Raw genomic sequence first — 12,247 nt, 5'->3', positions numbered from 1 at the left:
TTTTCACCTGACAGATGTAGCAGCCATTGATGGTCTTTGCCTAGATCCAGCCCTGTCACTAGGGACTGCAGAAGAAGGAGCTTTTCATTTTTAAATCAGTTTTACCAAGGTATAGTGCACACAGGATAACATTCCTCCTTTTAGGCAGATAGTGTGATGAGTTCTGGCAAATTGTGTAGTCACGCAATCAGCACAGCAGTCAAGAGAGAACATGCCCATCACTCAGAAAAGCTCTGCAGTACCCGCAGGCCCTCTACCCCCACCCCCTGGCCGCCAGGGGTGAGTTTTCTGTCCCTGGGGTTCTGGCTTTCCTAGAATGTCATATAAACGGAATCTTACACGGTGTAATGTTTTCAGTCTGGGCGTACTGCTTCTGAGATTGCTCCATGCAGTGTCTATCAGCAGTTCTGCCCCTTTTTGTTCCTGATTAGGAGGGAATAGATGGATTTAACCACAACTGTCTCCAGTCATCAGCTTGTGGGCATTTGGGTTGTTTCCAGTTTTGAGCTATCATGAATGCAGCTGCTAGGAACATTACAGGTGTTTGTGGGGTTGACTCTCTGCTAGGTGGTTAGAGGAATTCTGTATGGTGAGCGGATATTTATAAGAAACTGCCAATTGTTTTTCAAAGTGGCTGTGTGATGTTGCGTTTTTCACCAACAATGTGTGAGCATTCTAGCTGCTGCAAATCCTTCTCTTTATTGGGTGCTGTGACTTTTTTATTTCAGCCAGTCTAGTGCACGTGTAGTGAATAACTAACTGTGGTTTTAATTTCCATTTTCCTGATAACTAATGATTTGAGCATCTTTTCATGTGCTTATTGGCCAATTTGATATCATTTTTGGTGAAGTGTTAATTCAAATCTTTTGTCCATTTTAAATTAGATTGCTTGTCTTACAATTGGGTTGTTAAGAATTCAAGGAATGATAATCTTATTCTGTAGTCCTAACAGTTGCAATCCTATAAGGATGTTTTCTTTCATCAATTATTTTGTAACTTTGAAGTATAATTTGTACAAGGAACAGGATAAATGCTTGATTCTTCCTCAGTATTTACCAGTTATAAATAATGATTTGGTCCCTTAGCATGATCCAAAAGTGACAACTAAGTTTCTCGATGTGACTATTATTAGGACCTTATGGATTTAAAAAATTTTTTATTGAAATATAGTTGATTTACAGTGTTGTGTTCATTTCTCCTGGAAACATACACACATACGTGTGTGTGTATATATATTTGTGTGTGTGCATATACATGTACATATTCTTTTCCATGTGGTTTACTACAGGATATTGACTATAGTTCCCTGTGCTAAACAGTAGGACCTTGTTTTTACTCATCCTATATATACTAGTTTGCAATCTGCTAACGCTCGATCCTTCCCCCTCTCACCTCCCCCTTCCCCTTGGCAACCAGAAGTCTATTCTTTACGTCTTTGAGTCTGTTTGGTAGATATGTTCATTTGTGTCATATTTTATAGTCCACATATAAGTGATATCATGTGGTATTTGTCATTCTCTTTCTGACTTACTTTGGTGTATTATGGTAATCTCAATCCTTCCATGTTGCTGTAAATGGCATTATTTCATTCTTTTTTATGACTTGAGTAATATTCCATTGTACATATGTGCCTACACATTTATTTATTTTTATTTTTTGCTTTCTAGGGCTACACCTGCAGCATATGGAAATTCCCGTTCTAGGGGTCAAATTGGAGGTGCCGCTGCTGGCCTACACCACAGCCACAGCAGACCAGATCCTTAACCCACTGAGCAAGGCCAGGGATCGAACCTGAGTCCTCATGGATGCTAGTCGGGTTCTTAACCCACTGAGCCACAATGGGAACTCACACATCTTCTTTATCCATTCACCTGTTGATGGACATTTAGGTTGCTTCCATGTCTTGGCTACTGTGAATAGCCATGCTTCTGTGAACAGAGTGGGTGGATGTATCTTTCCGAATTATAGTTTTGTTCGGGTGTATGTCCAGGAGTGGGACTGCTAAATCATATGGCGCCTCTATGTTTAGTTTTTTGAGGACACTCCATACTGTTTTCCATAGTGGCCGCAGCAATTTACATTCCCACCAACAGTGTAAGAGGGTTCCCTTTTCTCCGTACTTTCCAGCATTTATTATTTGTAGACTTTCTGATGAGACCACCTGACGGGTGTGACCATCTGCATTCCCCTAGAAATCAGTGATGGTGAGTGTCTCTCCATGTGCCTTTGGCCCTTTGTATGTCGTCTTTGGAGAAGTGGCCTTGTGGACTTCATCACATTTTAGGGATCACAGTCATTATAGCTTTGTTCTTTTTGATGTCTAAATTGTCCCGTCTTTGACTGGTAGGAGGCCTTTCAGGTTGGCCCCCGAGTCTTTGGGATGTCACTACAGTAGTCTTTGCCAGTTTCTTTTACTTTCTGCTATAAGCTATTCTGTCTCCTTTTTTTTTTTTTTGCCATGCCTGTGTCATGTGCAAGTTCCCAGCCAGGGATGGAATCTGGGCCACTGCGGTGACAATGCCAGATCCTTAACCTGCTGTGCCATAAGGGAACTCCTACTGTGGCTCCTCTAATACGTCCCCTGACTGTGCAGTAAACAGTCTGGCCTGACCCACAGAGAGATCGGACTTCTGGGAGGTGATCTCAGTTCTGGGAGTTAACTCACACCCGGTACAAACACCCTGATAGACACACCCATCTTTGCTCAGGGTGGGGCTGGCCACCCCTGATGGTCCTAGAGGGAGGGCTGGCCATGCCAGAGAGAAACCAGGATGTATCTAGGATGGGGTTTGGCATGTTGTGCTGGTCAACCTGCAGACTGAGATCAACCATGCAAGCAGCGGATCAACCAGCCATGCCTAAGCAGTGGAACTCCAGTGAAAACTTTGAACGCAGAGGCTCGGCTGAGCGTCCCTGGTTGGCAGTGTGGCACGTGCACTGTCCTGTGTTGATGCTGGGAGCTTAGAGTGTCCCGCCACGGGGAGTGGACCACGGCTACTTTGTGTCTGGATCCTTCCCAGGCCATGCCCGGTGCACTTATTATGTTTTGGCTGATTTTAATCTGCATCCTTCCCCTGTAATAATTATACTTCATACCATAAGTATAACAACTTTCTGTGAATTGTACGCATTCTTCTAGTGAGGTTCTGAAGCTGAGGGTAGTTGTGGGAACTCCCTGAACTTGCAGTTGGTGCAAGAAGTGAGGGCAGTGGTGGAGACCGCGACATCTAGCTTGCGGTTTGGCTGACTCCAGGCTCTGCAGTCTCTTCTTTCTCTGAGGAAGGGTATTTATGTCTCACAATGGTGCTTAAAGAGCTCATGCTACTGGGTGGATGGTCACTGATTCTGGGACTTTTCTGTGAACAGAGCTAGAAAACCATCTCCCTCTTTTAGAGAGAAAATCTAGCACAATTTCATTCTATTTCCAATTAAAATTTAGGATTACAGATTTTTATATCTTTGATTTTGTATTTGCATCTTTCATATGGAAAACGTGGGCATCTATAGCAAATAAACAGTTACTTACTTGCTTTAGCCTACCTACCACATAATGTTTTCAGAAGAACAGTATCTATCGGCTTTGTTAACAGTGTGACGACTGAAATCAAGTTAGGATTTCTGTCTAGTTCTTTTTTCTTTTCTGGAAATAAGAGTCAAATTTCGGATCACCTGAACTTGTTCTCCGTCTGTGGCTAAGCCATCCACTAAATGGCTTATTGAAGTCCATCTACTTTATTCTGCTTGATTTTTAGGAATTGCCTTTTCCCTCAATTTCTTTCGCTCTGACTTAATCTTGTTTTCTATTTGATGTAAATCCTATGCGTGCTTCTAAGAGTGACATCCAGACGCACATAGACTCTACTTCTGTCCCATTTTTACACTTTACACTTTTTAACGGCCCATAGTGAATTTTAAGTTGTAGTTAAAAGATCTAAATTAGCATATTTATTGGATGCAAATGCTATTGCTAAAGTAATGCTTAGATGAGTGGACTGGATTCTTAAGGTTAAATTCTTCCTTTATTTGTATTAGGTTTTAGCAAGCTCTATTTTGTGTAAAAACTGCAAAGGTGAACTTTCATTCTACGCAGCTGAACTGTCACAAAATCAAAGCACTTAGAATTTTTAAAAATAAATTTTAACTTCCTAAGGACTATAATTAAAAAATTCTTAAACCGTGACCACTGCTGTAATATCACTCTCACCCGGGGGGGCTTTGGAGGTAGTAATGCCTGTATCTCCGGGGACTTGTGGACCAAAGGCGTGAAGACACCACGACAAGTGTTCTCTTTAATATATGTATCTTTAAGTTTTAAGGAAGATGACTCTAGGACTTACCAACCCATAGGTCCCATTGTTTCTGCCCTCGTCTTTCCACGTTTTGCCTCTTTAAGTAGTTCTTCTATTGCTTTCCTGGGGGGAAAAGGAAAAAGTCTGAGAGTCACCCCACTAAATTCTGAAGATCAATTTATTCCACATATGTGACCCTGGGAAAGGAAGAGCTTTTTGAAGCATAAAATTTCAAAATTGGGAGAGAAACTTAAAAAGTGTTTTTAAGTGGTTGATAGTTTTGAACACATAAAAATTAAAAAAACCTTTTCCATAAAGAAGAAAAGCACTGAAAATTGAAGGCAAATGAGGTCCATGTTAAAATGTTCAAATGCACTGTTACACTAAGAAAAATTTATTTCTGCTGATCAGTTGACGAGGGGGTAGAGGAAGGGACACTGGCTAACAAGGACTGAAACTGCGGTGACGTTTCTGGAGGACAGTTCGCAACATGACACAGAACCTCAGAAGTAAAACCTGTGCCTTGACCTAAAAGAAGTACCTAAAACTATACGTATAAGGCTACTCAGTCCACCCTTGTTAACAACTGAAGAAAAGCAATGGAAAACTTAAATGTTTACTAAAACCCGATCGGTGAAACGCATCCTGACATATCCACATGGTAGGCGATCAGGCAGTCGTTAAAATGACACAGAAAGGCTTTCACAGCTTACTATGTAGATGAATCTGGGTACAAAAGAGTGTGTACAGGAGAATTTTACTTCAAATTTATTTCCATGTGTATATGGCACAGGGAAACATTTGGAGGGATGTTATCAAAATGGCAAGATGAGTTTTGGGGTCATGAAAAATTTTTATGTTTGCTTCTCTGCATATTCTATTTTTTCTAGAATAAATCTATATTATTTGTGTAATTTTTAGAAAGAGACTTAAAAAAAAGAACAGTAAATATATTTATCAACCAAACTCCAAGACTTCACTGTGTACAAGATGCTGTGCCAGGTGCTGGGGGTAGTAAGCTAGGAGGCGGTCATCCTTGCCTTTAATTTCACCTCTGCTACGCCCACAACGAAGTTCAGGGAAAGAGAGGAATGATGTGGAAGACAAATATAACAAACACACAACCAGGAAGCGAATCCAGAGTTTGAAACTGGATAATTATATATTGATTCTATAATCAAACACCTAACCACACTATTATACTACTACTCTCGGTACTATTCCCACAGTCCTTACCATTCTGTTAGCTTCTAAGAATGTTTTACTTTATATTGACTCATTCTATTCAACAGGCACATAGCTTAAAGGGAAAAAGATGATTTAAAGACTTAAGAGTGAACTCCAGCAGTCTTCTGCATCATCCTTCCCTACCCACCAAAAAACCCAATCGCACCTCCTTTTTATCTGTTTCTCCTAGTATTTACATTTCTAACAGTATTCTTTCAAACTGGTCCACCACCCTCTTAATCCTCAATAGATATGTCTGGCTCTTTTTCTATAACTTACACATTTTTTTCTCCATTACACCTGCAACATATGGAAGTTGCCAGGCCAGAGATCAAACCAAGCCATAGCTGCAACCTGTACTACAACTGCAGCAGTGCTGGATCCTTAGCCCTACTGCACCACAATGGGAACTCCAAACATATACATTTAAAAATCAACTGTTAATAATGAGAGCTTTAAGAAATGTCATTTCTGCTCACTCAGCGGATGGATACTTTCCGATCCACCCTGGGAGGGCCCCCGACAGGCGGATGAGAAACCAAAACCCTGGAGTTCCCATTGTGACTCAGCGGGTTAAGAAACTGACATAGTGTCCATGAGGTTGCGGGTTTGATCCCTGCCCTCACTCTGTGGGTTAAGGATCCAGTGTTGCCACAAGTTGGGATGTCGGTGACAGACGCGGCTTGGATCAGGCGCGGCTGTGGCTTAGACCTGTGACTCCACGCCGAGCCTTGAGCTTCCATATGCTGCAGGTAAAACAAAGGAAACCCTGACCAGTTTGCCCATGTCCTACCACTGGACGCAGTCAGGCCAGGCCTCACAGCCCAGCCTCCAAGTGCATGTGATTCCCACATAGCCTTCTTCCATCTCTCTGAAACAGTAACACAGCCTAGTGATGTGTCTCATACAGTATTTCAGGGAAAACTGAGCCTATCTGCTCCCAAACAGAAGTCTTGTTCACCCTTATAGATGTAAGCAAAAAAAACAAAATAAAAATTTTCCAAATATGACCCCACCTTTCCACTAATTAGAGTGAATGGGAGTTTTGGGGGGGCGGGGACAGGAAACCAGTCAGCCCTGGGTCCACCCACATGTCCTCTCTCCTGACAGCAGAAACAGTTAAAAATCGTCAGGGGAAAAAACTTGCTTATGTATCCGTTACAAATAAACGAGAATGTATTTCCCCATGAAAACTGTTCAAACCCTTGCCTAGCTTTCTGGACATGCCTGCAAAAGCCAGTCTGTGTCCTAGTACAGTTGAAAGACTCCATCCGGGGAAGCAGTACTGGGTCAAGACCCCTGCTGCGAGGCTGAAGGCCTGTGCGAGGCACCGTCAGGGAAGAGGATGAAGTCCGACTCGAATGCAGCCGTGATTTCTCTTAAAACTCTCCACTTAAATAAAACCCGAGGGGGAACGCTGTCCTTAACTTTTCCTGCCAGGATTAAGGATACCTTCTGATTACAACCACCACAAAGAGAAAAGATGATATGAGTATGACAGAGAGGGCCCGGGGGAACCAGGCTCCGGGGGACCAAAGAGCGAAGAGGCGGGGCGCAGACGGGCGGGGCCGACCCGAGCCCACCCAGGGCGGGGGCGTATCGGTTACGCAGCTCCTGTTGGTACCAGCTTCAGGGTTTACAAAGTTGCTGTCCTATCGGAACACGCCAACAGAGTTATCACGACTGTGCTGGGGACGTGGTACTCGGCTTACGATCAGAGAGCAGGAAGCAGGACAAAAACGAGACAAAAGGACCCGCGTGTAAAGCTACGTGCCTTCCCCCTTCCTGTTACACGTCCCATCTCCTGCACAAACATCTGCGCTCCAAATCCCGGAGAAGCTGTTTCCTCTTCATCATGAAGAGGCAACTAATAAAGCCAGTGGGGCTGGGGGCTGGGGCGAAGGGGAAGGCCTGGCAGAACTGCCCCTGCTTCCTGGCTCACTCACACAGGGCTGGGGAGACAGATGGGTCGGGGAGCTGCTCTGTCTGTCCTAAGAGGGCAGACAGACCGCCTCCCAGCCCAAGGTCTGCAGGAGCTCCTTCTGTGGGGCTTTACTCCTGGATAGGAAAACCGCGCTTCCAGCAACCATGGGTTCTGACAACGAAATCACAACATCACCTTCAAAATCGAAGGGAAGAAAATAGCAAGTCGGGTGGTTTTCCTCACCTCTGGCGCCTCTACTGTTTCCCTGGAACTTGTGCTCGTGAATCCTTGGGTAAGGAAATAACCAAGCCAGCAGCACAGAGGCAGATACTTCAACTGTCAAGGACTCTGAGACACCAGCATCATGAAACAAGGTCGTTTTTAATGAGATCATGAAACAGAAGTGTAAAGTGCAATTAAAATATAGGAAAAGAAAAAATAAAAAAAGCCATATATTTTTAAGTTTGTAAAAAAAATAAAAATAAATTAAAAGTAAAAAAAAAAATAGGCAAAGCAAGCGGTAGGAGAATATGTTAGAATTAAGTACAAAGAGGACGTGAACAATGAGAAAGTTATCCAGACACATTTAGGTGCCATAATTTTTGCACTTTGAGCCTTTTAACATCTTAACGGTTTCTTTGTACAAGTTCATTCTATCAGAATATACATTTCGGTGCAAACGAGACGTCCAAGGAAGCCAAGTCATTAGGCGGACGGCTTTCTGGGCACAGGAACAAACTGCAGTCAGTTTCCAACGATCCTTGTGTGTGTATTATCTACAGACAGTTTTCCATCCTGCTGCAGCTTCCTCAGGCCTGCCTGTTCGTTCCATCAGCCAGCTGGTACACGCTGAAGGAATGTCAACTGATCAGACTAGCCGCTTAAATAAAACCCGAGGGGGAACGCAAATCTGGTGCAAAATCGTCTTAAAATCCAAAGTCAAACAAATTAGTTTTGAGTTAACTGGGTCTGTCTTTCTTTTTACTCACATAAATGTACAGAGAAGGGGCAGCATGATATTTAAGGCAACTAAAATGAAACCCCAGAAATGAAATAATGAACATAAGAAAATGAGATTTTAAAAAAGTACCAGAGAAGGTAAATATCAAGTAATGACTCAAAAAGAGACATCATTTACACAAACTTTCTTGAGAAATGGTGAAGGAGAGTGTTACGGACCCAATGTTTGTATCCCCCCCAAACCTACATGTTGAAATTCTAACCAATGGGATGCTGTTAGGACACTGACGTCATTTAGGCAATGAAAGCTGTGATCTGATAACCTTAGTTACGAAGTTTCTCTTTCAGAATCTATCTCCTTGGTGGACCAGGCCCACCAGGGGTCAAATAAAGGCCGGTGTGCCATATTTCTGAATATTTAGAAGTTATGAAATAAGTTAAGAAAACCATTAAATAAAATATATTCAGGAGTTCCTGTTGTGGCTCAGCAGTAACGAACCCAACTAGTATCCATGAGGATGCAGGCTCAATCCCTGGCCTCATTGCCGTGAGCTTCGGTGTAGGTCGCAGGTGCGGCTGGGATCGCACGTTGCTGAGGCTGTGGTGTGGGCCGGCAGCTGTAGCTCCAATTCAGCTCTTAGCCTGGGAACCTCCACATGCCACAGGTGTGGCTCTTAAAAAGCAAAAAAAATTGAAAACCTAAACTTTGAATGTTTTAAACTTTCCCTATGAATTGATTAATGAATCAAACTTCTTGTATGTTCTCTAAGACCTACGCATGTACAAATGTATGGGTAACATGAGTCAACATTATCATCGTACGGCCATTCCTCCTACGGTACCAAGTCCAGACAGAACACTGAACTGAAACCCTCAGACAAGCAAGCAAATGGGAGACAGGGTTTTCTTATGGCAAAACGTATCGCATTCATGCTGCTAAGAGGGCTGTGACAGTTCACGCACCACATTTTCTCCTCTGAACACTGGCGCTGGTCAAACCCTTTCTGGACGCTAAAGTACTGTCTGCTCTGAAATCACCAGGGCACGTCGCTCCCCGGTCACCACGGACTCCAGTTTCATCTTTCATTCAAGGACACGGGTCAGAACACGAAGAGGATGTTTCCTAGGGTAGGAGTTGCACTGATGCGGGGATCAGTGTGATTCATGGGGCTGCCCTAGTTCAAGGACATTCTCCTCTTTTTTTTTTTTTTTTTTGTCTTTTTGCCATTTCTTGGGCCACTGCCGCGGCATATGTAGGTTCCCAGGCTAGGGGTGGAATTGGTGCTATAGCCACCGGCCTACGCCAGAGCCACAGCAACACAGGATCCGAGCTGAGTCTGCAACCTACACCACAGCTCACGGCAACGCTGGATCCTTAACCCACTGAGCGAGGCCAGGGATCAAACCCACAACCTCATGGTTCCTAGTCGGATTCGTTAACCACTGCGCCACGACGGGAACTCCAGGGCATTCTCCTTTGAATGTGGCTATAATCATTTCATCTGCACTGCTGGGTATAGGATGAAAAGTAATGGCAACTGTGTCTATGTACCACGGCTCTTACACTTGGACTTCACAACTCCTCTGGGTAACTACTCTTTCAATGACGAAGAGATGAGAAAATAAAAAAAAGTGGAGAAACTGGGGCTGGGATCTGAAGCCAGGCAGTTGCCTCTTAACTATCCCTGACACTACAGCCGTAGAGAAGGCACGAGCCCAGCCCACAGGTAGCTCAGCCCCGAGAGAGGCAGGCCAGGGGAGGGGAGGCAGCACCGTGTACCTACTGCTTTGTACTTATGACAGGCACTGCCGCAGTGGGGCACTGCGCCCAGCCCTGCACCTAGACACGCACATTCTCAGGGGTCCACGGCTCCCCATCACAGGTGCCCAAGGCATCTGCTGCACGGGGGCTGACGCCTAAGAGTTTAGTTCTTGGACGGAAACCGTATTTTTCAGTTCACAGACCTCACCTTAGGAATGGCCTCATCATGAAATAACCTCATTTTCAAGGTAGTGTTTTTACAAATATTTATTCTTCAATCCTGATTAAGGAGCCACACAGAAAATGCAGTGATCCGGTTTCACTTGGTACTGTAAGACCTAATTAAATGTGCCATGGTTAATTTGTGTATGATTTATGAAGAACAGCAAATCAGAGTTAAAAACTTTGTGGAGATAGGGTGGGGAATGCAGAGAATTAACTTAGAAAATAGTGAACTCTAAATAGAAAAGCCCACGAATTATGCCATGCCAGGATCAGCATATCTGTTTCATAGGTCAATTCGGTTTAAAAGTGTGTAGATACCCTACTAAAAGATTAGGTGGGAGAAAGAAACACAGACAAAGAATATAAGGACAAAATTGTTATTGAGGTCTCTTAATGAAAGCACTTTGTTATCTCTTTAAGAGAACAGATGCTTTGAAGTATAAAATTGATAAGAAAACTACAAAGATAAAAGGGTTTAACATCTAGAAAGATGAGCGTGGAAGGGAGCTGGTATCAGAGCAGAGGGAAGCCAATATGGCAGCTGAGTGATAGAAAAATCACACTGAAGAAAAATGCAGCAGAAGGCTAAAAAAGCAGAAATATAAAGAACAATTCAAACTCTCATCAAGTAGCTATTCAAAATGCAAAAAAAAAAAAGTCACAATTGTACAGAAGAAAATATTACAATATAAAGGCTCTAGGGTTTGCCTCCGCAGCTTTCTTTAATGTGGCTTGACATCTGGCACAGTGTCCTTGGATAAACATACCACATACCAGAAACACCACCTCACCCAAAGCATGGTCTGTGCATCACTCTCTTAATCCTAAAGGAGCTTTATGTCGGTGGTTCTCTGCAGACTCTCCTAAACAGTGCTTCAGAGGTCGCGGATGTGAGCCCTGAGAATGGCCGATTCAGCAGAAAGCCTGGTCAGGCTGCTGAAGCTGTGTCCTTCAGTTGCGCCAGGGCTGCAGGATCTGCTGGAAAACAAGCCTCCAGCCCTTGCAGATCTCAGCGTCTGATGCATCAAATGACCATAAACCATGCTTCCTGCTGACAGCGGGGGTGGCTGGGGAAAATGAAGAGAAAGTTCCAGAAGGAGCGGGGTTTTCTGATCAGTTAAGTTTTCACTTTAACTGAATTAAGCAGTTTTTAACCCAGGAAGAAAACATGGATGCTTCCACTGCTTAGAAACCCAGCAGTGTACGTTAAGTGGGAGGAAGAGAAAGCCTGCATTCTCTGGCCACCAGCACAGGTTCAACAGTTGCCTGGGGGCCTCTCCGTTCAAGGCAAGAGATGGCAAAGTAGAGGGTGCAGCCCACTCCAGAGCCCAGTGCACCCCTGCCGCCCCCGCCCACCACATGCGCCTCCCGCCCCAGCCCCGTCTCAGGCGCCAGCAGCGTGCTGTCTATCACTGTCTAGGTATCAAGGAGGGCTCTGAGAGAGGTGGTGGTGGCTCCTATAAAACTGGCAAGGAGAGTTTCTGAGGGACAAAAAGTGCACATACACACAGCATCTTCTACCTCAGTAATGAAGGGCAAGAATCTACAAAATAATTTATTGAAACCAACCAGTGAAGCCTTGATTCTTTGTAAACCCTTTGGTGTCAAGTTTCAAGCTGCCTGTCAGGGGATAATGTACATAACGATGAATTTAAGGAGGACAAGGCAATTTTTCAATCCCATCTTACAGTTTTTTAAAAATCTTAGTTAACATACATACATGTGCTTTGGGGGAAAAAACCCTCCGTCTCTATAATGTAGTAGTTAGTGGAACTGAGCAGTTAAGACACACAGAGAGACTTAACTTGGGGTAAGTGTCTCTTTCAGGAAAATGTTTATAGAAGTTCAAACTATTACTGA

The 12,247-nt window shown here is 43.8% G+C and overlaps 2 protein-coding genes and 1 long non-coding RNA gene across 10 annotated transcripts in view; 1 reads left to right on the top strand and 2 right to left on the bottom strand.

The window, feature by feature from the left end:
• The window catches only part of LOC110255797 (uncharacterized), a 440,685-nt gene that overhangs the window by 246,186 nt on the left and 182,252 nt on the right, over window positions 1-12,247 (bottom strand). The gene's annotated exons all lie outside the window — the stretch shown is intronic.
• The window catches only part of LNX2 (ligand of numb-protein X 2), a 370,946-nt gene that overhangs the window by 255,920 nt on the left and 102,779 nt on the right, over window positions 1-12,247 (top strand). The gene's annotated exons all lie outside the window — the stretch shown is intronic.
• POLR1D (RNA polymerase I and III subunit D) overlaps window positions 1-12,247 on the bottom strand; it is a 45,519-nt gene that overhangs the window by 14,908 nt on the left and 18,364 nt on the right. Inside the window, exon 2 of the mRNA NM_001444308.1 lies at window positions 4,338-4,412. Within this exon, the coding sequence (NP_001431237.1) occupies window positions 4,338-4,412 (75 nt within the window). The remainder of the gene's footprint in view (window positions 1-4,337; window positions 4,413-12,247) is intronic.

The sequence above is a fragment of the Sus scrofa genome, chromosome 11 (assembly GCF_054392235.1).
Source record: "Sus scrofa isolate SSC_HxYL_T2T_F1_AM1 chromosome 11, Sscrofa_HxYL_maternal_Yorkshire_Landrace_v2.0, whole genome shotgun sequence".
Lineage (NCBI taxonomy): Eukaryota > Metazoa > Chordata > Mammalia > Artiodactyla > Suidae > Sus > Sus scrofa.
Note: the sequence above shows the minus strand (reverse complement) of the source record. Positions and strands in the feature narration are given on the sequence as shown.